The following is a 27,572-nucleotide window of genomic DNA, read 5'->3' on the forward strand; positions in this document are numbered from 1 at the left end:
CTGAACCAAAAGCAGATTCTTTGTTTTTCTCATTTCTTTCCCAACTGTGGCTCATTTTTTCCCTGCAGTATAAACCCCTGCACCTCGATGCAAACTGTCCCCAGGTGACATTAAAGAATTTTTAGAAGAATAACCGACTGTAGAACGGAAGAAAAATTTAATTTAGAATGAAAAAAAGACTTCTGAAATCTGTCTCCTGTGGCAAAGGCATCCCAAATATTTCACTACTTTGATTTTTTATCTGATTTCATCCCCGTCAGCAGAAACACAGCCTGCAGTTCATCCCAAAAATCCCTGAGTGTTAGTTTTATGGTCACAGATGAATCACTAATGAGTCACTTTTATTCCGAACTTTAGGATTAAATCTGGTGAAGTTCCCGACCAAACGGTGTGAGAGATCACGTTCAAAGAGCAGCGCAAAGTTCAAAATCTGAGGATTCTTTCTGCTTTTGGAGTCTCCATGAAGACATACGACCAAGAGAGGAGAAAAATGCAGGGACTTCTCGGCTGAACTGCAGGCTGTGCTCATAGAAACAAACTAAAACTGTAAATATGTGACGTAATGTGCAGTAGAATCCACCCAGCAGTGCTAACACCCATGTGCACTTAGAACAGCGTGTTAGAGTTAAGCCGAGTGCTTTTTAGAAATTTTGTAAAACAAATAACTAAAAATTTTTTGGGTGATTAAATCCATTATAATTGTGTCTTTTGAGTTCTGTGTACTTCAAATCTGAATCACTGCACTGTAAACTTTCCAATTGTTTCATTCCATTAGAAAAATCACCAAATCTAAGTTTAGAATCAGGATATTTGTTTTTTTGGTGTTTCTCTTTTTAAAATTTGCCAAAAACAGACTAATTGCTGTAACCAGATTTGGTAGAAAGCAAAGAATTCTGTGCTTCCTGATGTAACTGTGAAGCTATGATTGACTCAGCTGTGATAAAAAGTCGTCTAAGAAAAATTCTGTTTTTCAGCTGAACTGCAGGCAGTGTTTAAACATCGCAGAGAGGAGACAAGTAGAGAAAAATTAAATCTGTAAGCAGTAAATTATATATAATATTTTACAGTATTGGTTAGACCTGAGATGTCAGAAACGTAGATTTTTGCTATTTTCCAACAGTAAAAAATCAAAGAAATTCAACTTTTTTTATTTTCATCTTCATGATATTCTAACTGCACGGATGATATTTGGATTTTAGTTCTCTCTACTTCTAGTCAGGATTTTTCTGTTTCCATTGAGGCGCAGGACTTTATATTGGTGAGAAAAATGAGTCAATAAAAAGGAAAAACATGACCGGAGCAGAAACTGAGTGGAGTTTTGATTTTTAAAAGACTAAATGAACATTTTCCAGCTGATTCCTCCCCTGCTGTGTCACTGAACGCCACTGGTTTGGGAGACGTTGCAGCACAGATTTAGGTTGTTCTCATCAGAAGAAGTGTTTTAGAGAGAGGATATATGATTAACCAGGTATCTTTGGTCCTCGAGGGGCGAATAAAAGCAACAGTTTTTAAAGCCAACAAAACAGGGAAACTCCGAGGGGCGGAAAGCTCATGATAGTCTCATAATTATACGTGTGATTTGTTTTCTCTCGTGTCTGGTTGTCAAGGTCAGGAAAAGATGGAAATAAAAGGCTGGATGGTGGAGGGAGGGATGAGGAGGACAGGGTGGGAGGAGCTATCAGTGCCGGGGTGAGGAGAGTGAGGAGGGTGAGGAGGAGGGAAGGGTTTCAGAATAAGTCTCTGCTGACCCTCCTCCATCCTCAGAGAGCTGAGGTCAGATCCAGGAATGTCAGCAGGAGGATCTCCTCTTCTTCACACGTCCGCTTGTTCTCCGTCCGTCAGTCCGTCCCCCTCTCACGTCCTCGACTGTCCGTCCATCCGTCTGTCCGTCCATCTGCGTCTCTCTGCAGGTCACTGGAGGTCTCGGTCTTCTAGGTACCGGTACTCAAACGTGAAACCCTCCTTCTTCCGCTGGCCCCATTTCTCATAGTCGAAGTAGATGTAGGTTCCCTGAAGAAGAGCAAAGAAGACGTTAAACCAGGAGAGTCCAACTCATCTTAGTCCAGGTTCCACATCCAGTCCAGTCTGATCTCCAGTAAAACCAGTAAAGCCACAGTATAATAACCGATAAATAACCACAACTCCTAATGGTTCCTTTGTTTTAGTGCAAAAATGTTCACATTTAAGGAATTATCTTTCTACAAAACATTATGAACAACCTGGAATTTCTGCAGAAAAATAAATTCAGTTTCAGCCTCAGTTTATCATTTCTACATTACAACTTCCAGGTCACAGAGTGTCGACAAAGGAACACAACATTTAGTCACCTGGAAGTGAACCATAGAGGATTTTACTTTAAAAAAAGACAAAAAAACAACAAAAACAAGGCAAAATCTGACAAAAATGAGACACAAAACAACAAAAAATGAGACAAACGACACAAAACACGAAAGTGATAAAAAATTTGACAAAAAAGCTACAAAGCGACAAAAAAATGGACAAAAGCATGAAACAAAACAACAAGACAACACAGAAAACAATGAATAAAGCAAAACGCAAAATGACAAAAATGAGACAAAAAACACAAGCTGGAAAAAAATGAAACAAAATTACAAAAATGTGAGAAAAACTACAAAAGTCTGACAAAAAACAACAAAAACAAGAAAAAATATGACAAAAATGAGACACAAACGACTAAAGAACAATGAACAATCTAGTATTTTACTGTATGATCAAAACAAAACTCTACTCATTCAAGAAGGCCATGAAGTTTATGCAGGACGAAGCTCCATCCCAGTCCTCCACTGTGTAGCTATCCAGCAAAGACCTTAAAGATGACAGAATAATGACGTCCTCACCGATGGAAACCCTACAGAGAACTTGGGCCCAACTCATAGAATCATAGAAGTTCTAGGACTCTAGATTTCCACAGAAATGAATGGAAACCAATCAGGAGGCCACTAAAACCCAGCAGGACGGTTTACTAAACATTCAGCCGGTCTGTAAAGTGAAAGCAGCACGAGGCCGAAACATTTTCAGGATCTCAGAAACTTCCTCCACCAGATTCTACAGACGCTGCTGACCTGCTCAAACTCATCGGTGATGGTCTTGGGCTCTTCGTGCCGCTGGAACCACATCATGTACTTGGTGTGGAACCTCCACGACTGCTTCTTCAGGGCTTTGGCTGCCAGATACTGGGCCTTAGTGCCCTGCAGAGGACAGAACGGAGGAAACAGAGCAGAAGAAAGTAGAAAACGGAGGAGGAGATGGGATGCAGGAGGAATGAAACATAGATCAGAAACTGGGAGCGTGTTTAGGTTCCAATTTAGACTTAAATAAATGTTATTTTAGTGTGTAATTAACTCCAAAAGTCCCAATAAATGAGAACTAATTAACTGCATCAGATAAACAGAGCATAATACTGGTGTTTAATCAACCTTTAGACTAAAACCTCGTGTTTACTGATCATCTTCTGGAACCATTTTTGAAAACAAATGCAGCGTCTTGTATTAACCCTCGTGTCATCCTGCGGGTCAAATTAACCCGTTATAAAGTTTGAAAATATGGAGAAAAAAAAAATTTCACAGTGAAACTTCTGATGTCCACATTTTCAACATTTTTGGGAAAACTTTGGATATTTTTTGGTGGAAAAAAAAGAAATGTTTAAAATGTTTCTTAAGAACATTCACATAAAAATCAACCAAAATCCTGCAAATTTCACTGGATTTTGGTTGATTTTTATGTGAATGTTCTGAAAGAAAATATTAGAAGTTTTACTGATCTATATGGAATCACTTTAGATATTTTTAGGATTTTTTGGGAGATTTTTACTCATTTTTGGAAAATAGTTACAAGGATTTTCTGGCCAAATTTGGGGGATTTTTTTTTTTTTTTTTTTTTAAAATAAAACTTTTAAGGGAAACTTTTAAGGAATTATTGGAATTTTCTTCCTGAAGGTTTTGCAAATTTTCAGAAATTTGGGGAATTTTTGTTCTGAATTTTTGGATTTTTTTCAGACAAGGAAACAATATTTTTTGGTGCCTGTAAATGCAGCAGCAGCAGCAGCTTACCTCCAGGTAGTAAAAGATGAAGAAGAGGGTTTCCGTGGAAAGCCTCTGGTAGAACTCTACAGTGTCGGAGTGGGGTGGTGGCACCTGGTGGTGGAAAGGCAGGGTGGGGCAGGGGTTCCTCATCAGGTACTGCCTGTTGGAGACACAGAGGGAGGTTAGAGGGACAGAAATGAACGACCTGCAGAGTCAGAAACTTCTAAATCACTTCTTAAAACCCACTTGCTTCTATGTGAAGTTTACTTTTAGTTTTAGTGTTTTATTCTGTATTATGTCCTGTTTATTTTAGATGTTCCCTCTGGTTTTATTTGATTTTTAGCTGCCTGTCGTCTCTCTAATTCTTTAATTCTCTGACTTTTTGATTTTTAATTTCTAACTTTATCCCTCAATCTTGTTCTTTCATTTTCAAACTGCCTAGTTCCTTCGTTTGTTATGATTATTGGTACTCAGACACAGAGAAAATGTTTGACACCACTGCCAAGTACGGACTCCTGAGAACGTGAGAACGGATCGTTAATGTGTAATTGGAGCACCGGCGTACTTGATGACGTCACCACCTCGGCTCATCTGCTCCGATTATCTATACCAGGGGTGTCCAACATGAGGCCCGCTGGCCAAAAGCGGTCCTCCAGAGGGTCCAATCCGGCCCTCAAAGTGTAAAAATTCCAGAGAAGACAATAACTGCAGATTGTAAATTAGTAAAACTATAAATTTAAATCATTTCTAGACCATGACAAGTTGTTTTGATCAGAAAGTAAAATACTAGATTGTTCATTGTTCTTTTGTCATTTTGTGTCTATTTTTGTAATATTTTGTCTTGCTTTGGTTGTTTTTTTGTTGCTTTGTGTTTTGCTTTATTCATTGTTTTATGTATCATTTGTCATTTTGTGTTTTTGTCTTGTGTACTTTTTTGTCATTTTGTCATTTTTTTTGTCAAATTTTTTTTCTCTTTTTTGTCATTTTGTGTTTCATTTTTCTAATATTTTGTCTTGTTTTGCTGTTTTTTGACTGACTTTTGTCCTTTGTCTCATGTTTTTGTTGCTTTGTATTTCCTTTTTGTCTCGTTTGTGTTTTTTGTCTTATTTTCGTCATTTTGTGTTTTGCTTTATTCATTTATTTGTGTATCGTTTTTGTCAGTTTGTTTCACGCTTTTAGCATTTTTGTCTCGTTTGTCCATTTTTTGTCGCTTTGTAACTTTTCTGTCGAATTTTTTGTCTCTTTTTGTTTTGTTTCATGTTGTTTGTCCCATTTTTTGTCATTGTGTTCCTCACTTTTGTTGTTTTGTTTCCTTTTTGTCTCGCTTGTTTTTTGTCTTATTTTCATAATTTTTTGTTTTGCTTTGTTTGTTGTTTTGTGTGTTTTTTGTCTTTTTGTTTTTTTCGCTTGTACTGTTTGTTTACTTTTTTGTTGTTTTGTCATTTTTTGTCTTGTTTTTGTCATTTTGTGTCTTTTTTTGTAACATTTTGTCTTGTTTTTTTGTCTTTTTTGGTCTGGCTTTTGATCATAAAGTAAAGTAAAGCACTATATCATTCAGTTCCAGATGACTAAATGTTGTGTTCCTTTGTAGACACTCTGTGATCTGGAAGTTGTAATGTGGAAATGATGAACTGAGGCTGAATGTTGATGAAATTAAAATCTGAAAAGTCAGTTTAAATCTCCAGTTCCTCGTGTTTTTAACGGCGGTTGGTCGGAGCTGTGGAGAGATCCAGCCTCCTGATAGATTCACAGAGTAGGAACATTCATCAGTGGGTCAAACACGCTGCCCAGATGCACTTTTCCATCCAAAGCCAGTATTTTTAGACGTGTGACAGACCCAGTTTGTCGTGTCCGTTTCCATTAGGCTGTTTGTGATGTCAGCGAGCGCCCAAAATACCAACCGTGTCACAAAAAAACAGAGCAAACACAAAGTTTGGAGCGACAACACTCACAGCGTCTGACTAACACGTGCACTGAGACTCAGTTCATGCATCTATTTCACTTGACAAAATCTAGCTTTAAATACAGAAAAAGAAATCCCTGCGTATGTGTGTGTGTGACTGTAGAACACAACAGGTACTGTGTTGTGGCACAAGAGGGTTTGAGTGTTTGGATTTAAATGTCAATTGTAGCTGTGTGGGCTGACTGCATGGAACAATAGATAGTAACAGGATAATCTGTTCTGTGTGTGTCTGTGTGTGTGTGTGTGGTTACATTGCTACACACTGTAATACCGGAAGATAACTAATGAAACACAGTGGTCCCTCGTCTATAGCGGGGTTACGTTCCACGTGAAATTCCGCAAAGAACCACACAACAGTTAAAAGAATTTTTAATGTAAATAAAATGTGTTGCGTCCAGCGCTGGGCTCTGATTGGCTCAGAGACCGGAGCATCACACTGAAAAAATGCCCCTCTCAAAACAAGAAAAAAAAAATTTGTTTCATGGAATTTTTACCTTAAAATAAGTGAAAAAATCTGCCTATAGAAACAGTGAAAAAATGTCTTGGTAAGATTTCTAGAAATAAGATATGACATTTAGAATATTGAGATCTTAAAATTAGCTGGGAAAACTTATTTTAAGCTCAATTTTACCAGGATTGTCAAGCTTAGGTGTCTTAAAATAAGCCAGACATGCTAAAAAAATAGCAGTTTTTCACTCAAAAATAGATTTTTGCTTTCATGTAACCTCCTAGTTTGAGATATATTAACCCTCCTGATGTTTTCATTTATGGGCAACAAAAAATATTGTTTCCTTGTCTGAAAAAAATCCAAAAGAATCAGCAAAAAATTACTCAAATTTCTGAAAATTTGCAAAACCTTCAGGAAGAAAATTCCAATAATTCCTAAAAGTTTCCCTTAAAGGTTTTATTTCAAAAAATCCCCCAAATTTGGCAAGAAAATCCTTCTACATGTTTTCAAAAAATGAGTAAAAATCTTCCAAAAAATCCTAAAAATATCTAAAGCGATTCCATATATATCAGTAAAACTGCTAATATTTTCTTTAAGAACATTCACATAAAAATCAACCAAAATCCAGTGAAATTCGCTGGATTTTAGTTGATTTTTATGTGAATGTTCTTAAAGAAACATTTTGAACATTTCTTTTTTTTTCCACCAAAAAATGTTCAAAGATTTCCCAAAAATGTTGAAAATGTGGACATCAGAAGTTTCACTGGGAAAATATATTTTTTTCCCACATTTTCCAACTTTAAACGGGTCAGTTTTGACCCGCAGGACGACACGAGGGTTAAACTTATTTTGAGTTTTCTTGTAAAATTCAACTCAAAACAAGATAATTTCAAGAGATGTTTGACTTAACACGATATTTAAGATGCATTGTCTTAAAACAAGTCCCTCCATCTGCTGAAATGTCTCTTGTTAAGTGAATTTATCTTAAATCAAGCGGGATGAGACATTTTGACTAAAAATAAGACAAATAGACTTGGTAAGATTGTGAGTTTTTGCAGTGCAGTCTCCTCTGTCTCCTGTTTAGCAGCATTCAGCATCTGGCCTCCACTCCACAGATGTCTGATCGCTGCATAGTGTAGCTCTGCAGTGTGTGGGGAGGGTTTATCAAGCTTTAAAATATATAGAAGTAATAAAATAAATATGGTTGCTACCTTGCGGAATTTCGGCTACCGTGGGGGTTACATTCCAGACCCTCCTGTGATAGACCACTGTGTAAGACAGTAGAACGTTGTTGGACATTTTAGCTACTTTCGTCAGTTTAGTTTGGTTTTGTTTGTTTACTTCTGACATTTTGCTGATAATACTTCCGTTCTTAACAATCTAACTTCCTAAACTTCAACCGTAATGGCATAACTAAACATGATACGTCAGAGATGCACTGCACCTGATCCTCTCGGAGTCGGACGGGTGAGGCATGTGCGTCCACGCCGCCTCCTCCATGGCCTGTTGGTAGAGCTGGTCTTTGGACAGGGGGACGGGCCCCAGAGGACAGACCCCCAACGAAGGGGGGATGCTGACCTCCGACAGTGAGGGCTGAGGTGCTGAGGGGGGACCCGAGGGGGCCGTAGTGCTGCTGGGGAAGATGTCTGGAGAGAGAGGGGTACAAGAGGACGGAGGGGTGAGGGAAGGTCAGGACGTCGGGGAGTGAGAGGTGATTCAGGATTGGAAGTTGGAGAGACAAAGCGAGAAGTTGAGTCAGGGACGATAATATCATCAGCAGTTTGTGTTGAGAGGAGGCTGAGAGTGGGAGGTGAGATGACATTTTGTTCCACTAAACTCCAGCTTTCCTGTTTGTGCTCCCTCTATCTGCTGCTGTTCAGGTGTATCTGTGAGTTACCTGGGGTGAGGTGCAGGGAGGGCACGTCTCCCTCGATCCCTGAGCTGAGTGCTGCTCGCTCGGCCATGGACTTCAGGCTGCTCAGAGGCTCCTGCGGCTGATGGGGACAGACAAGGAGACTCATGGGAAAACAGACTCTGCTGGACGTGTGCACACAGCTATCATACCTGCACCGCTGGTAAAGACGTCACGGAAATCACTTTGACTTCCCTTTGTTTGTTCTGGTTGCTCCGGTGTCCTCCCCACCAAAGATGCATGTGACGTAACGTCAAACTATATGATGAAGAGCAGGAGAGGATGCTAGGACGTCGTTCAGGGTTGGACTGGACGCATTAAACCAGGAGAGTCAAACTCATTTTAGTTCCACATTCATCCCAGTCTGATCTCCAGCGGACTGAACCAGTAAAACCACAGCAGAATAACCTATAAATAACCACAACTCCTGATGGTTCCTTTGTTTTAGTGCACACAGGTTCACATTTAAGGAATTATCGTTCTACAAAACATTATAAACAACTTGAAATTTCTGAGGAAAAATAAATTCAGTTTCATCAACATTCATCCTCAGTTTATCATTTCCACATTACAACTTCCAGATCACAGAGTGTTGACAAAGGAACACAACATTTAGTCACCTGGAACTGAACCATGGAGGATTTACTGGAGGATCAAAAGGACAAAAGTCAGACAAAAAACAACACAAGACAAAATATTAGAAAAATGAGACACAAAATGACAAAAACGAGAAACAAAATGGCAAAAAAAATGAGACAAATGGTACGAAACAAAACAAAAAAAGAGAAAAAATTTGACAAAAAGTTACAAAGTGACAAAAACATGGACAAGCGACAAAAACAAGACAAAAAATGACAAAAGCAAGAAACAAAACGACAAAAAAATAGACTAACAACACAAACGAGACAAAAAGGAAACACAAAACAACAAAAACATGAGGAAATATTACAAAAATGAGACACAAAATGACAAGTATTAGTCAAAAATCATTGACAAGTATTTTACTTTCTGATCCAAACAACTTGTCATGATCTAGAAATTATTTTAAATGTATAGTTTTATTATTTACAGTCTGCAGTTAATGTCTTCTCTGGAATTTTTACACTTTGAGGGCTGGATTGGACCCTCTGGAGGACCGCTTTTGGCCCGCGGGCCTCATGTTGGACACCCCTGCTGTCGACTGAGTTTGACATGGATTCATCTTCATATTTTGGCAATTAAATCCATACATAAAAACACGTTAACAGACTTCTCCCCTCCAGCTGGTGATTCTGAGAGGCTCACATCAGTCCAAGGAGTGAAAAAAGTCCAAAAATGACTGCATGTTTAATGTATTATGAATTAAATGTACAGTGACAGCTGCAGCTCTCAACATAAACACTGCAGGTTTCACACAAGATTTCATTCTCATTCATTTTTCATTCAAACACGTGACGCTGAGCTGTTAAATTTGATTTCCTCTCATTGTTCTCTCCAGTTTTGTTGAAGTTTGGTAACAACGGCTGAGACAGTAAACAGCAGTAATGAGACGGTAATCATCCCCCGATGGATTTAACTGTGGGCAGAATTAATTAAAGTGGAAGCTCGCTGTGTTTGCCAGTAAATTAATAGTCCACGGAGATTTGGGAGATTAAGTTGCTCTCTTTGTAAACGACAAACAATAAACCGTCTTTTAAAACCCACAGAGATTAAATGTGTGTTGGATTCTCACCTTTATGCTGTCGGAGGACTGAGAGTACGACAGCGGCCCGTTCAGCAGGCTGCCGCCGCTCACCGGTTTGGCCTCGCTGTAGGAGGCCGGCGACGGGGAGCTGGACGACAGACTCATAGAGCCCAGTAGACTGGGACCAGTGTCCTTACTGGGAAAGAGGAGGGACAGGAAAGAGGATGAGAGGATCATACATACTAACATACACCTGTATATGGGTCAGTATATAACTGAAGGACTTTACACACAATCATAAACAATAATAAAATGAGCTTATTCAAAAACATTTGATTGTGTTGTTTTTATTAAGTTGAGATGACTCAAAACTTATCCAAAATTACGTGAAAATTGTCCAAAATACTCAAAAATGACTCTAAAGACACAAAAATGATCCAAAATGATGAGAAAATGTCCAAGCGGACATAAAATTAGTTGAAAATGACTCAAAAATGGTCCAAAATGACTCAGAAACTGTTCCAAATGACTTGAAAACGATCCATAATTACAGAAAATTAGTCTAAAATCATATGAACTTTGTCCTAAAGGACTTGAAAATTATCCTAAAGACATGAAAATGATCCAAAATGATGAGAAAAGATCCAAGCTGACATAAAATTTGTTGAAAATGACTCAAAAATGGCCAAAGTAAGTCGAAAATGGTCCAAAATGAGTCGAAAACGATCCATAATCACAGAAAGTTAGTCTAGAATGACATGAAATTTATCCTAAGTGACTCAAAACTTGTCTGGGTCAATCTATAATTGAAGGACTTCTGAAATCCATGGGATATATCTTGCATATATTTTTATTAAAAATGAAAAAACTAATGTTGTTATGTCCATTATGATCACGTCTTTACGATTTCCATGATTATTTATAATGGAAACAATCACTTATTAATAAAAAATGACTGGATATCACTAAAATGTCAACTATGATACAAAAGTCCCACAACTACATATTGTTTAATATAAACAATCAAACAGTCCTAAATAAGCTACAACTATATTTCCATGTTTGTGGTGCTTCATACTTACGGCTGATTGGCTGTGGAGGTCAAAGATGAAGGTTGGCTGCTTTGTGATTGGCTGGCACTGTTGAGGGCGGAGTCTGTTGTGCTGTCTGCTACTACAGCACTGTAACCTGTCAGGTGGAGCAGACAAACGCAGCATTAATGTCAAAATAAACGACAACTCAACTCATATTTACAAGCTTCAGATGCTGAAGAAGTGAAATACAAGAACCTGATCAGAAACAAGCCAATAAATGAAAAGACTTTATTTTAGGAGAGTTCTCATAGAATTAATGGGCATAAATAACTTTTAAATGTAAGGAAGGCATTTTAAGGACCTGGTTACACCTAGAGAGACCTAGGGTTGGGATTGTCTAATATTCTTTAAATATTTTCAGATTTTATCAGTATTTTGGTGTTTACAGGTTGGAACATCAAGGCTCCAGTAACACCACATGGAAAAATTACTATAGGTCATCAATACACAACTAAGTATTACTTCCATTGTCTAATAATGTGCTAATTATTTTCTTGATTAATTCATTAGATTATGATGTCAGAAAACAGTTTCCCAAAGTCTCAAGATCCCTGCAGCCCAAAAATATTCAGTTTACTGTCAAAGAGGAGTGAGAATTTAAACTTTATTCAGAAAGAAATACTCAAATTGATCATTCACTTATCAAAACTGTTTGCGATTTATTTAATAATTTATTATTTAATGGTTCACCACTGATAAGACAAGATCTACTTTATTCATCCTGGAAGAAATTGTTTTGATCATTCCTGTCCATAATTCCTTTTAACTTTTTATTTTATTTGCTCTGACAACAGACTGATGACTGCAGTAGCTCAACTGCAGAAATAATGATTCAAAGCTGTGCAGCTACTGTTTGTGTCAGAGAATGTTTGTAATGTTGGACTGTATCTGTAATGATGGTATCTGCACTTTAAGAGCATCCTCAAGGGTGACGTCTCTGGATCTCAGCCACTATTTGAGAGTGAAAAGTGTGGATTCTGGGTCTTCATGTCAGAATTAGCCACATTAACCCTCCTGTTATCTTAATTTACAGGCACCAAAAAATATAGTTTCCTTGTCTGAAAAAAATCCAAAAATTCTACAAAAAAATTCCTGAAAATTTGCAAAACCTTAATTACTTAAAAGTTTCCCTGAAAAGTTTCATTTTACAAAAAAATCCCCCAAATTTGGCAAGAAAATTCTTGTAAATATTTTCAAAAAATGAGTAAAAATCTTCCAAAAAAAATCCTAAAAATTATCTGAAGTCATTTCATATATATCAGTAAAACTTTAATATTTTCTTTAAGAACATTCACATAAAAATCAATCAAAATCCAGTGAATTTCGCTGGATTTTGGTTGATTTTTATGTGAATGTTCTTAAACATTTTTAGCATTTCTTTTTTCCACCAAAAAATGTTCAAAGATTTCCCAACATCAGAAGTTTCACTGTGAAAATGTATTTCTTTCTCCACATCTTCAAACTTTAAAACAGATTAATTTGACCCACAGGACGACACGACGGTTAAGATCATCCTCAGGTGTGACGTCTCTGGATCTCAGCCACTATTTGAGAGTCAAATGTGTGGATTCTGGGTTTTCATGTCAGAATTAGCCACATTAAAAGAACATCAAATACAGTGAAATTCAACCTGAACAATTTTAGACAAATTAGACCTTTCACAACACCTGGTGCTGCTAGAATGTTCCTACATCCCATGATGCTATCACACGCTGACGCTGACATGTAAATACAGGCAAAATCATAGAATCACTCTATAAAAAATCTTTAAAGGTCTTCGATAGAAAACTATTATCATATGTGTGAAATATCTTAGAGAAGTACAACTTAGTGAGCTTTGATAATATTAATGTTAAATGTGCTTGTTTGATCTATAAGGTGTTCCATGGACTCCCCCTGCCTCCCATGTCTGATTTTCTTAAAGAAGGGCTCACAGTGGGACCAGGACCTCCTCTAGAGGGAACTGTGAAGTCCCAAACAGAAGAACAGCCTCCTTCTGTTAAGGCCTGTGAGATCTGGACCAGTCTTCTGCTCTCCATCAGGGAGAGTCCCCCATTAAAATCCACCTTAAACAGCTGGAAGTGAACCAGTCTGTTGACCACTGACCTTTAACTTCTTTGTGTATTTTTTGTAATGTACTTTTATTGTGATTTATTGTCCTTTTATTGTGATTTATTGTCTTATGTTTCACTGTTCTTTTTGTACCTGCTAAGGGACTGCAGATGTAAAATAACATTGTTTCTATAATGCTGCATATTTACGTCTATTGCTGTCTAAATATACGTTCATTAATGTGCACTGTCCCTATCAAATAAAGAAATGCGTAAAAAAGAATTTTAAACTTTCCCTAAAAGGACATTGGCAGTGGTTTTCAGCCTGCATATGTTCCTGGCTGCTGCAGACTTCAGATACTCACTAGTGCTACCGTTCTGCTTCTGTTGGCTCGGCGGTCGCACCGACAGCAACGAGTTTCCTCCCACGACTCCCACGCTCCCCGCTGATCCGGTGCCGCCTCCGTTGCTCCCGATAACCCCGACTCCGCTGCCTGGAGCTAAGCCTCCTACTGGGCTCAGCGACATCAGGGAAGACCCCTGCACCCCCGACTGACCGGAGCCCAGACCCAGAATCCCAGACCCGATGCTGCCCACCCCCGGCGACGCCCCCAGCAGACCTCCCGTGGAGGACGTCGGCCCGCCGACCGTGATGCTGCCGATGGAGCCCAAGGCGCTGTTGGTGGTCGTGGTGCTGACGCCGCCCAGAGAGCCCGGTAAGCCGGAGCCTACCGCACCTGAGGCGGCCGCCTGAGCGTAGGGCGCCGGGGTGGAGCCGGACAGAAGGCCCGCCATGGTGCTCAGGGACGCCGGCATCCCCGACAGGCCGAGGCCCCCGGACATGGGGCTGGTGGTGATGGAGCCGGACAGGCCGCCTTTCCCCAGAGACAGGCCCAGGCTGAGGCCCAGGCTGTTGGAGGTCGGCGTGGGCCCCAGGGGGCCCTGAGGCTGGGAGTTTGAAGTGAAGAGCCCCTGTGTGCTGGCATTGGGTGGGGAGGAGGCGGAGGAGGCGGGGTGGCTGTTGGTGGAGGTGCTGGGGTTGGAGATGGGCGCCATGGAGGTGGAGCTGACGGAGTTTTTGGCCTGCTGCTGTGCTGACGGGTGCGGCGGCTGCTGGGTGGCGTTGCTGTAGCTGCCGGCGGAGGTGTTGGAGTGGAGAACCCCCGAGTTGCCGTGATGACTGTTGCCCCCGGAGCCGCCGCTTCCTCCCCCGGCGATGGTCGCCATAGAGACCAGTGAGGATGAGGTTAGTCCCGAGACGGAGGAAGAGGAGGAGGAGGAGGAAGAAGAGGATAACGAGGAGGAGGGGTTTCCGTTCTTCACAGGCGACTGGGAAATAAATGAGACAGAAACTGATTTAATGTATGAAAACCTGCACAGCACAAACCAGAAAAGACAGAATATCGAGTTTAATATGCAGCACTTCAAAATCGGAGCTGCATCAGGGCACTACAAGTTTCACTCATTAATGTCTGAGGAATGTTTTGGAGTTTTTCTTTGATTAAAACAAAGAAAATAAGAAAATTAAAGTCAATTCAACATGGAACCAACACTTCCAAGTAAACACATCATAACACTGCAGGATGCTAGGGTTTTCATGCTCGCAATATATCGAGACTTTCACTGTTAATCAATTTTTTAATTGTTCTGGAGAATGTCAGAGAATCTTCTAATAGCTCGTGAATGTTAAAAAATCTGAAATAACTCACATATCCTGATATAAGACCAAAAAATGAAGCAAAACTCTGACAGAAATGATAAACCGAATGGACTTTTTGCTACCTGTTGGCTAGTAAGTAAGTTATTATTCAGTAATGTCGTCATGACTGTAGTTGGTATTCCTAGAGCTGTTGGTATTAGTGGCTTTGAATTTATTTCTGACAGATAAAACAGAACAGGAAGCTTCAGCGCCTTCAGACTAACCTGACTAACTTCACTGTCTGTTGAACGTCCCCTCTTCTTGTCATCTTCTGAGTTCTCCTGAAAGACATTAAGGCCTCAGATCAACACAAACTTCACAGTCGTTGTGTTTAAAAAGCTGCAGCGCAAACCATTGAAACTCTGAACTTCTTCAACTTATCTTTACTAAAATATTTCATTATTTTTATCGGTGTACAGTTTATTACTTTATACTTCCATTGTTGCTTTACATCCACTACCAGTCAAAAGTTTGGACACAAATTTCTTATTTAATGGTTTCATTATTTTTTTACATTGTAGATAAATTCTGAAAACATCAAAACTACAAAAGAATACATATGGAATTATTATTTTTATATCTTGAATTTCCCTCAGGATTAATCAAGTATCCATCATCCATCCATCCATCCATCCATGGTTAGAAACAAAAGTGTTAATCTTCAGTATGAATCTACAATGTAGAAAATAATATAAATAAAGTTAATAGAAGTCAATAAGAAGTCAATATTGATATTTATTGAGTTTTTTTTCCCCATTTAACCATTTCAGTCTGTTTTTGGTCAATATCAGTAATTATTGATCACTTTTAATGGCCTATATTTTGTTATTAAGTCCAGGAGAAAAGGTGTTTTTCTTACTTTAACCACTTTAGCGTATCTATCAAGGTACACGGGTAACAATTTAATGCTACCACAGCTATGAAAAACACACAAATAAATACATTTACACTGAAACTCAGAGACTTGACTGATTTCACTCTGGTGCAACATCAGTGCAGTGAAAATTTGTGCGTTCTGAGTATTTTGTGCATTTAAGAAAACATTTTTTTTCTAAATAGACATTGACTTCAATATCATTTTTGATTTTACTCGCATCAGTCTGTGCAACATCAGTATTTTCATCCATATAGAACAATCCTGTGCAGTATTCGTAAATTTCCGCATTCAGTGAAATCTGTACATCTGTGTTTCCATATGTGTATATATATGGAAGATTCTGTACAACACCAACAGGACTTGTGTGTATTTACTTGTTTATTTTTAGACTCATGTCCCTACATTTTTGCACTGGAAAATTTCCCACACTGATTAATAAAAGCTTCTCTGATCTTAGATGAGGATAAACAGCAAAAAAAGAATGATCTCACCTTTACAGATATTAAATGAAGAATACAAATAAGAGAGCATGCTTTGGGTTTGTTCATGAAACTGAACGTTGCATATTTGTTTGCATCTGATGCAAGTAAGACTATTAAACAATCCATTTAAAAAGTGTCTTATTGCTATTATGTGCCTATATATCGATATGCTTTGTCACCCAGGCTTAAGGTCTTGTTTTGTATATTGATGATTTGTGTTTGGGTGAGTAAATCATAATCTTCCATCCTGCAGGACAATAACACTGTGTTCTATCCTAAGATCATAATCAATGTCAGCACATTTAAGAAGCAAAACCAAACTTTGGTCAGTTTTTAAGAATCCAAACTCACAACATTTTTCCCTGGAGAATTAAAAGTTAAACTCTGCTGAGTGAACTTCATGGTTTCATGCTCTACACCCAGTTCCTTTACGTTCCCTTTCAAAGTGCAGCTCCTCATCACTGAACAATACCACGCCTTCTATTCAGACACATCAGACTTATAATAACTACTCTCACTGCATACTGCCTGTGGGTGGACAGGAAGAACTGACGATATAAAGGCGATATAGCAGAACAATAAGAGCAGATGGCAGGGAACTACGATAGCGGATACAAAGGCAATTATCTCACATTTACATTTCAGATATTGACCCGACTGGATTCTAGGTGACTGGAACAATCGACTTAATTTCCTCTGATTGCTGATGTTAAAGTCAGAGGTCAACGAAGAGATAACACATCTGACTGATGATTTCTAATGCAAAAGCCGTGGGTCAGGCGAAGCTTTTTTTGTCCGGTTTTTGACATGTCAAATCATAAGAGAGAGTAAAAAAAAAAAAAACAAAAAAAAAAAACGAATTCACTGAGGCCCAAATTACTCCTAATCTTTTCCGTCCACAGACAAAACTGCACTAAATGTAGTTTTTTCTGTGCAGAGGACAAGTTTGAAGTAGTTTTCTCACTGTAGTGCAAGTTGCAGGCGACGGGGGAATGGGCGAGGACGAGGTCGTGGAGGTGGGTGTGCTGCTGGAGTGCTGGAAGATCTCATCCTCCAAGTGCGAGTGACCCGGCGGGGAGGTGGCGAGATGAGCTGGAGGAAGCAGACACAGAGGGAGAAGAGTTCACCGATAGCTGCGAACCCGCATCGATTCACTGTACTTTGGTTTACTTCAAATTAAAGTTGAAAACTGTGGCGCTACTTTAGCTAAAGTGAGATAAATCTAAAGTTAGTCATGTTCTACACAGTCAGATTCTGCGGAGACCAAAAAAAAATCATGAACACTGATGTTAAAATGAAAATCAGCAGCGACGTAGCCGTGATTCTGTAGAACTGGAAAGGAAATCTGAACTGTTGGAACAAACAGAAACAGAAGGACAAGAATTTGATTCCATTAACTTCATGAATGAACTGCACATGAATGTAAAAAACACAGTAAAAGAAGATGGAAGCAAAGCCAGGAGTGCGTTCCAGCATCCATACTTTCATATTACATAAATACCAGGTACGTTTCTTTATTTCCCCCATGTGAAAGGCATATATAGTCATGGAAAAACTTAATAGACCACCCTTGTTTTCTTCAATTTCTTGTCCATTTTAATGCCTGGTACAACTAAAGGTCCATTACCTGAAGAACACAATGAACATGACAACAAATGCAGCTGACTAATACTTTATGTCCTATTTGACATGCTGAAGCTTCATTGTATTCCCAGGGTATATAAGAGGACACTTCATGCCATCATCTGATAATTTTTCCATGACTGTATAGTCCTTATCACATCTTTATTTTGATCCCTATTACACAAATATTCCTTGTTGTGTTTTTTATGATGCTTATTTGTATGTAGTTGCTGTAACATCTCAACATCTCTGGTGAGGGATCAATAAAGTTTATCTTATCTTACATAGTATATCAACTGTAGTAAGCCAAAAATACCAGGATATCTCCGGCTGTCGTATTTTGCAGTATGCAAGTCAGCATGTCTCCTCTGCAGCTACACCACATACCAGTATAAACAAGCTTGAGCTGCTCAGAGCGCACATACAGACATGTTTCGAATGCACAAATACTTTGTAGGTTCAATCGCAGCATGTACCTAAACTAAAAAGATAAATATGTGATTTGGAACCCAACCCAGTTGTTCACCAACTGCTGAAAAAATCCCAAAGAAGAAGGAGAAACAAACAAAACTTTTTTCATCATCAAGAGAAAAATGGAGCGAGGTCTTTAGTAAGTGTTTTCAGTTGGATAAGTCGTAATTATTCCTTCAACAAGGCAAAAAAACAGCTGATCTGGATCCGTCATGCGAGTTGAATGTTTATTGAGTTAGAACCGACTCAGAAAAGGTGATTTCTCATTAATTGTTTTTAGGAAAAGTCAAGAATGATCCCAAGTGAAGTGAAAAAAGATTGTGATGACTGGACCTCTAGTCTTCACACCACTTTCTGAGGCTTTTTAAAAATGTGACAAGAAACTCCTGACTGCCAACAGTTTGTGTATTTTTGTCAGATTTTGCATCCCTAACAGTCTTGCAAGGTCGAGTTTGAACAGGTTGCTTCCTGTAGATATTTCGCTCTTCAGTCGTGATATTTTCTCCTCAAAGGGAGCCACACAGAGCATCACTTCCTTTCTCCTTGAGTCTACATTTTACATTTCTATTCTGTGTTGTGCAAACAACCAATAAATAAGTGATGTGAAGTGAGGCCGGATGATCCCCGGCTTCTCGTCTAACTCACGAATTTCCTCCAGATCCAGGTCGTCGTACAGGAACTCATTCTCCTCAAAGTCTGGGTCCTGCGATGAGTCCAGGTAGTACTCCACGTCATCCTGCGTAAAGACAACACAAAGAACGAGTTTAGAAAGATGCACTGCAAAAACTCAAAATCTTACCAAGTCTATTTGTCTTATTTTTAGTCAAAAAGTTTGAAAATGTGGGAAAAATATATATTTTCACAGTGAAACTTCTGATGTCCACATTTTCAACATTTTTGGGAAATCTCTGAACATTTTTTGGTGGAAAAAAAAGAAATGTTAAAAATGTTTCGTAAGAACATTCACAAAAAAATCTACCTAAATCCAGCGAAATTCGCTGAATTTTGGTTGATTTTTATGTGAATGTTCTTCAAGAAAATATTGGAAGTTTTACTGATATATATGGAATCACTTTCGATATTTTTAGGATTTTTTTTGAAGATTTTCATTAATTTTTAAAAAAATATTTACAAGAATTTTCTTGTCAAATTTGGGGGACTTTTAAAAAAAATAATTATTGGAATTTTCTTCCTGAAGGTTTTGCAAATTTTCAGAAAACTGAGGAATTTTTTTGATTTTTTTCAGACAAGGAAACAATATTGTTGGTGCCTGTAAATGAAGACAACAGGAGGGTTAATACATCTCAAATTAGGAGGTTACATGAAAGCAAAAATCTATTTTTGAGTGAAAAACTACTATTTTTTTTTTAGCATATCTGGCTTATTTTAAGACACCTAAGCTTGACAATCCTGGTAAAATAGAACTTAAAATAAGTTTTCCCAGCTAATTTTAAGATAGATTATATAGATTATATAATTTTAAGATTTTAGATTATATTCTAATTATCATATCTTATTTCAAGAAATCTTACCAAGCCATTTTTCACTTGTTCTATTGGAAGATTTGTTCACTTATTTCAAGGTAAAAGTTCCTAGAAATAAGTTTTTTATTTCCTTGTTTTGAGAGAGGCATTTTTTCCAGTGTGGAAAGGACATGAAAAGATGATGACTGTAGTCAGACACAGAAACAAACCTTGATTTTCCTGATGGCTTCGACTTGCACCGAGTCGTTGTCCAGCATCCTGAGTATCGTTTCCAGCATCCGGATGTGGTACCGGTGCTTCTCGATGAACTTCTTGAGCTCTTCGATCCGGTCCTGCTTCTGCAGAGAGAAACGTGAACAAAAACCTTTGAGTTTTGATGTCAGAGTTCAAATCTGAAATGTCTGGACACATGTTAGGTATAAAAATGTCCGTGTTTATCATGTTGGGATTAATGCAAAACACAAACTCAGATGAATTATTTATCGCAATGGCAGGAACAAAAGCACGCTTACAAAGAAAAACAAGTGTCTGAATGTGAAAAAGCATGCTGAAAGTTTTACAAGCAAAACGAAAAAAAAGCACAGAGATGAGAGGAAACATCAGAGACGTATAACAGCATGTGCACTTATGGACCACCACTTAATGCACCACTTCTGATTTCAATATTTAATTCTTCTACTCCTCCACAGTCGATTCATACATATTCTGATGCTCCTGGGCATTTCACGCATCGTATATTGTGTGTTTCTTCGCCCTACAGACAGAGCTACACATATTCAGATGTTTCTGTTGGATGAAAACTTTACCAAAGAGTGAAAGTGTGGCTCCGCAGGTCACTGGTTGAGCTGATGCGATGGTAAAAACACAGAAGGAACACTTGCAGATATACATTGTGTTGTTGAGCTGCTGGACTGTTTAAGTGGAGGCAGCGGAGTGGAACATATTAACGTGTTTTACTGTAGTACATATATATATTAATGCTGCACATGTCAGGAACGTGAAGCAGACTCAGTGTTGCTGACTCGACATATAAACTGTAAGGAACAGTACGGGAAGAAAAAGTCCAGAAATTCCACTGAAATTATATTAAATATCTCAAAGACATGCTAGCTTTAAAACTAAATCACCAGAAAGAAACTGTTTATCTGTAAAAACTGAAAGAATTGTTGAATTTTCGACCTTATGACAGTCCCTGAACTACTCACTGAACTACTTATATGTGACATGGTGTTCTATTAAGAAAATGAACCAAAATCTAAGTTTAAAATCACTTCATTTAACATCATAGATAGATCGATAGATAGATAGATAGACGATAGATAGATAGATAGATAGATAGATAGATAGATAGATAGATAGACTATAGATAGATAGATATAGATAGATAAATAGACTATAGATAGATAGATAAATAGACTATAGATAGATAGATAAATAGACTATAGATAGATAGATAGATAGATAGATAGATAGACTATAGATAGATAGATAGATAGATAGATAGATAGATAGACTATAGATAGATAGATAGACTATAGATAGATAGATAAATAGACTATAGATAGATAGATAGATAGATAGATAGATAGATAGATAGATAGATAGATAGATAGATAGACTATAGATAGATATATAGAGTATAGATAGGCAATAGCTAGATAGATAGATAGATAGATAGATAGATAGATAGATAGACTATAGATAGATAGACTATAGATAGATAGACTATAGATAGATATAGATAGATAGATAGACTATAGATAGATATAGATAGATAGATAGACTATAGATAGATATAGATAGATAGATAGACTATAGATAGATATATAGACTATAGATAGATAGCTAGATAGATAGATAGATAGATAGACTATAGACTATATATAAATAGATAGATAGACTATAGATAGATATAGATAGATAGATAGATAGACTATAGATATAGATAGATAGATAGACTATAGATAGATATATAGACTATAGATAGATAGCTAGATAGATAGCTAGAGAGATAGATAGATAGACTATAGACTATATATAAACAGATAGATAGACTATAGATAGATAGACTATAGATAGATAAACTATAGATAAAGATAAGATAAGATAAGATAAAGTTCTTTATTTCTCCCCACTCCAGGGGAAATTCACATTGTTACAGCAGCTTTATTTACAATATATACAAGGGTGAAAAAATTTTTTAACAGAAAAAATAAAAAGATAAAAATAAAATAAAAATAAAGTTAGATAGACTTAGTTAGTTAATAGACTATAGATAGATAGATAGACTATAGATTATAGATAGATAGATAGATAGATAGATAGACAGATAGATAGATAGATAGATAGACTATAGATAGATATATAGAGTATAGATAGGCAATAGATAGATAGACAGATAGATAGATAGATAGACTATAGATAGATATAGATAGATAGATAGACTATAGATAGATATAGATAGATAGACTATAGATAGATATATAGACTATAGATAGATAGATAGATAGATAGACTATAGACTATATATAAATAGATAGATAGACTATAGATAGATAGACTATAGATAGATAGACTATAGATAGATAGATAAACTATAGATAAAGATAAGATAAGATAAGATAAAGTTCTTTATTTCTCCCCACTCCAGGGGAAATTTACATTGTTACAGCAGCTTTATTTACAATATATACAAGGGTGAAACATTTTTTAACAGAAAAAATAATAAAATAAAAATAAAATAAAAATAAAGTTAGATAGACTTGGTTAGTTAATAGACTATAGATAGATAGATAGACTATAGATTATAGATAGATAGATAGATAGATAGATAGACTATAGATAGATAGATAGATAGATAGACTATAGATAGATAGATAGACTATAGATAGATAGATATAGATAGATAGAGAGATAGATTCTATTTTTGTCACATTTTTGTCATTTGTGTCATTTTTGTTGCTTAGTGTCTCGTTTTTGTAATTTTTTTGTCTTGTCGTTTTTGTCGCTTTTCAACTTTTTTTGTGTCTCATTTTTGTAATATTTTGTTGTTTTTGTTCTTTTTTGTTTGACTTGTCGTTTGTCTCATGCTTTTGTTGTTTTGTTTCTCGTTTTTGTCGTTTTCCGTTTCCTTTTTGTCTCGCTTGTGTTTTTTGTCTGTTTTTGTCTTTTTGTTTCTTTTCTTGTCATTTTTTGTCATGTTTCTGTTTATGTCGCTTTGTAACTTTTTTTGTCTCCTTTTTTGTTTTGTTTTGTGTCATTTGTTTAATTTTTTGCCATTTTGCATCTCATTTATGTAATATTTTGTCTTCTATTTGTTTTTTGTCTCGAGGTGGAAATTAACCGTACGGCTACAATCTCTCATATTTACATGGAAATAAACATTAATACTAACCATCCCATTTAAAAAAATAAGATAAGCATAAACATATCCGCTGTGTGATTTGCAGTTAGACAAGAAAGAGTCAGGATTTATAGACGTGCAGCACCTTTATTTTTTATCCCTGTATGCACACTGATTCCTTTTTATCTCACCTTCTGCACCCTCAACAGGAAACAAATCAGTTTTGTTTTTTGGAAACTACGACTGAGTGCAGCAGGCGACGCTTTGCCATGATTTTTCCATGAAATAGATTCTTATTTTTTGCCCTTGACATTTGGAGCTTGTGAGAAGCTGGAGACCAGAAACTTGTATCTTTGCAATATTTCTCTGAAGATCTCCGCTGAGAGAGGCGAGTCCTACGCTTTTGGCCGGTGAAGGTAAACGCACAAGCAGCAGACAAAAATAAACCCCTCAGGGTCTCATTTAGAAAAACATCTTTTGTGCAAAATTCAGACTCGGAGCCAAACATGAGGCGGATGCAGAGAAAGCCACATTTTCTGTGATAAAACAGAATAGTAATTTTTCTGACACCGTGAGTTTGAAGTCTGAATGCCGAGCGACGGACCCGTGAGTTCTCCTGGTCTCTGTGTCATCTCTCTATAAATGAGGTCTCTGGAGAGGACTTTAAAGGGGAAGTGAGAGAGCAGCGGTCAGCAAGGTTCTCCTGAAGATGAATGGAGGACACACTATCTGACCTCTTTAGCTGAGAGGAGATAAAAGAGGAGAGGAGGGCTGGAGGCCGACCGACCCGTCAGCCGTAAACAGAGGAGGGAAAACGAGAAAGGAAACAGACGAGCAGAGAGAAATGAATGAATGAATGGGAGATGAGAGCAGACTGACCTCCTTGTCTCCTTTCTTTTTCCTCGTCTGGACTGACAGAGACTCCACTTCGCTCTCGAACTGGTCCACCTGCATATTCAACGTGTCTATTGTGTTCTGGAAGAAGAGACGAAGAGTTGGAAAGAGTTAATGGCACGACTGAAGAAGACGAGCCTCAAAAACTAAACGACTGGGCTGGTTGTTGGTGCTTTAACCCTCCTGTTGTCTTCATTTACAGGCACCAAAAAACATTGTTTCCTTGTCTGAAAAAAATCAAAAATTCAGCAAAAAAATTCAGAAAATTTGCAAAACCTTCAGGAAGAAGTGTAGCAGAGTTTTAGGTAAAAGAAATATTTACAGTGTGCAGGAATGTGCAAATTATTCACTTGAGAATGTAAATTCACATAGAATATAGTAGAAACTATTTGATTTTAATAGAGAAACTGATTTTCAAAGCAATTAAATAAGAAAAGTAATCACCCAGCTATAGTTAAATCTAAACTACAAAAGTAAAATCTATTTAAGAAACCCTATAAAGCTTTAGTTTCTGGGTCGACTGGTTGGTTGATTTGCTCTCATCTGACCAAACCTGGTCGTTATCATTTCAGTATAAAGTAACGAGGGTAAAATGATTTAATATGCTGCAAATAGTAGCTTTTTATGTTGATTTAGAATTCCTCGAGGCTAATAAAAATGTTAGCTATGGAGTATTGAGAGCGTCAAATTCGAAAAATTAATCTGTAAAAGAATAATAAAATAAAAGTGGAAATATGAAGAAGAGTAAATAAAATGAAAAATAAACAATGTTGCAATATAAAGCAATATTAATCAAAAAATAATCCATAAAAGAAAAGGCTAATAAAAGCAGAAATATGAAGACAAATAAACAAAATAATTTTAAAAAACAATAAGAAGAAATGTGCTTTTCCTTTGCTTTTTCTAAAAGCTAAGGAAATATGTGCGGAAAAATGTGCGCAGTAGGAATAAAGGCGCAGAAGGAATCCCCATCGAGGAAAAAGGATAAACATGTCAGGTGTTGTGCGTGTAAAAGTTTCGGGGTCATTTACAAACTTTTTCTGTCTGATTTATGGCATTATAACTGTGTCATTCAGCACAGAAGACATTTCTGAGTTCTCTCTACATCTAGTCATGGTTGTTCTGTTACTATGGAAGTGCAGGACTTTATATTACAGTGAAAAATTAACCCACAATGAGAAAAATGTGACAGGAGCAAAAAAAAAAAACCAAACGGCAAAAATAAACTGCTTGGAGCTTCAGAGGGATAATCAGTTATCTAACCAGATGAATTCTACTGCTAATAGTTTAATGAACTGATTAAATCAACGTTGCTCAGGAATGAAACACGATAACATCTTTTTCAGAGAACTAAATATACAGTGAGTCCGGTCTTTGTGATCGCAGCTGTTGTGTATCAGTAAAATGCAGCAGCTGCTTCATGAAGTTTTTGTTTTTGGGAAAAGCTGAAATGTCTCCAGTCTGGTTTTGGTTCTGAGTAATTTCACTTTCAGCTCCACGTTCTGTTGAAGAAACAATCGCAGCAGAAAAGTCACCTCTGATTCCTTCAAGTCTCTGTGATGGAAAATAATTTCTTGTTTTTGAGGTGATGCGCTGCAAATTAGGGTTTTCCCCAGTTAACTAATGAAATCTGAAGACATCTGTAGAAATTTAGAGAATCCTCTGTGTCGCTTTGGGTCCAGTGAAAGAAAACAAGTGGATGGAGGTTAAAGTCATCCAGGATGATTAAAATCCTCAAGTCTAGAGCCTTTGATAGCAATGACTTGCATAATTAGAATGTGGAACTGAAGGTAGAAACACAAATAATGACACAGAAATTCAGATTTTATAGAAAAACCCCAAGATGTTCATGTTTTCAGTTGTATTTAGCTGCACATAATGGTCCTAATGCTTTATATTTACTTATATTTAACTAATTGATCTAGAATTTGCATCCTTTGTTGCCTGTTTTATACTGTTTTCTTTAGCTTTACCAACTGATTTTACCAGTTTGGTATATATATTTATTCTATATTGTCCATCTTTTTAAAAACGTGCTAAACAGATAACCTTGATTAAATGAGAATAATATGTTAAAGTGCATCTGTTTCTTATTCTAAACTTACTGTTAGCCACGTGCCAACCTCCTCCTTCTCCCTCTGGGCCGGGTCCACCTTCTGGGCGAGCCCTAGGCCTTCTTTCGAGTACGCTTTCGTCTTCGTTTCTCTCTCCACGATCTTGAACCGCTCCATTTGCTGCAACCACACGAACACACAGACAAAAAAAAACACGATTTATATTTTCTACAAACAAACAAAAAAAAACTACATTAATTAATACGTTATTTCAAAACTTTTCCCGCTGTGGGATCAATAAAGGTCCTATCTATCCGTCCGTCCGTCCGTCCATCCATCCATCCATCCAATCCTACTTTTAAGGAGCTTTAATGCTCAGTTTTTGGTCATTATTGTCAAAAAACACAACCAAATATTATCATTTAGACGCATTAGGAGGTTTGAATATTAGAAGTAGCTGTAATTAGTTCGGTACTAAACAACATAGAACTTAATTAACACGTCTATGGCAGTGGCAGAAATGTCAGAACAGTTGAGTGAGTATACTCAGGATGTACTCCATGGCAGTTTGTATTATCTACTATAAAGGCCACATCTTGTCTGCTACAGTCTCTTCTCTTCAGCACCTGACTTCGACCTTGATGACGAGGCTCTGAACTCCAGCTTCAACTTCATCGCATGTTTCAGTCGCGTTAGGTTGTGATGATCTTTTTTTTTCTCTGTCGAGGCATTTCTGCTGCTTCCTGCTGGACTATAATTTTGGTTCGACCGACAAAACCACAGGAAAACTCGAAGAGCAGCTTGGAATAGAGAAAAAAAACACCCTGGTGGAGATCAGAGGGAGCCGGACCTCTACCAGACCAGTACCAGAAAACATGCAACTTTTTAGCAACTGTCACTGTGTCCTGCAATTTCATCGCAACAAATCGCAACTTAGATCACAATTTTTTTGAAAAGTTGCCACGAATTCAGACATTTGAGGGCCGCAACAATCTGGAAAAAAGCCCACGAAATCCTGGAGGAACTGAAAAATACACTTTGGAAACATATTTTGACAATGTCTGTTCTGGTGAGGTTTGAGTTTCTATTGGTAACACTGCATTGTGTCGGCTCATATTAATGTGAGCATTTAAACCTATAATAATTATTTTTTTTGCCATTCAGCGAGAGCAGAAAGAAATAAAAATCACAATTTAAGTCAGAATGTCCAAGTCTGAAGAACAGTTGCTCATTTACACAGCTATATGAAGTCATCTAATGAATTGAAGTCAAGTATTTTGTGAATTTTAGTCCCGTTTTTACTCTTAAACACCTCCTGAGGGAAACATCCAGCTCCTCTGTCTATAAAATGCTTCGCTTTGTCCACCAGCTGATCTCTAACTGAGCTGAAAACGGTCACAGCGAGAGTGAAACGAATCAGTAATGCTGCAGCTGGACAGTCCAACTATGAGCTGACACTTTCTGAAGCTCA

At 37.5% G+C, this 27,572-nt stretch overlaps 1 protein-coding gene across 5 annotated transcripts in view; it reads right to left on the minus strand.

Annotated features, from left to right (window-relative positions):
- Positions 1–1,132: 1,132 nt before the first annotated feature.
- Positions 1,133–27,572, minus strand: part of cnot3b (CCR4-NOT transcription complex, subunit 3b) — a 45,218-nt gene continuing 18,778 nt past the window's right edge. Inside the window, exons 6-19 of one of the 5 annotated variants that reach the window (XM_055017880.1) lie at positions 26,153–26,281; positions 24,033–24,128; positions 20,020–20,148; positions 18,972–19,062; positions 17,197–17,324; positions 15,098–15,154; positions 13,540–14,503; positions 11,112–11,217; positions 10,078–10,225; positions 8,352–8,448; positions 7,899–8,100; positions 4,071–4,203; positions 3,084–3,209; positions 1,133–2,010 (exon numbers count right to left, since the gene is read on the minus strand). In XM_055017880.1, the coding sequence (XP_054873855.1) occupies positions 1,912–2,010; positions 3,084–3,209; positions 4,071–4,203; positions 7,899–8,100; positions 8,352–8,448; positions 10,078–10,225; positions 11,112–11,217; positions 13,540–14,503; positions 15,098–15,154; positions 17,197–17,324; positions 18,972–19,062; positions 20,020–20,148; positions 24,033–24,128; positions 26,153–26,281 (2,505 nt within the window). In that variant the 3' untranslated portion in view covers positions 1,133–1,911. Of the gene's footprint in view, positions 2,011–3,083; positions 3,210–4,070; positions 4,204–7,311; positions 7,723–7,898; positions 8,101–8,351; positions 8,675–10,077; positions 10,226–11,111; positions 11,218–13,539; positions 14,504–15,097; positions 15,155–17,196; positions 17,325–18,971; positions 19,063–20,019; positions 20,149–24,032; positions 24,129–26,152; positions 26,282–27,572 lie in introns of those variants that run through there. The other 4 variants (XM_055017881.1, XM_055017882.1, XR_008604147.1 and 1 more) reach the window with 4 other exon arrangements.

This window comes from Amphiprion ocellaris, chromosome 15 (assembly GCF_022539595.1).
Source record: "Amphiprion ocellaris isolate individual 3 ecotype Okinawa chromosome 15, ASM2253959v1, whole genome shotgun sequence".
Taxonomy (NCBI): domain Eukaryota; kingdom Metazoa; phylum Chordata; class Actinopteri; family Pomacentridae; genus Amphiprion; species Amphiprion ocellaris.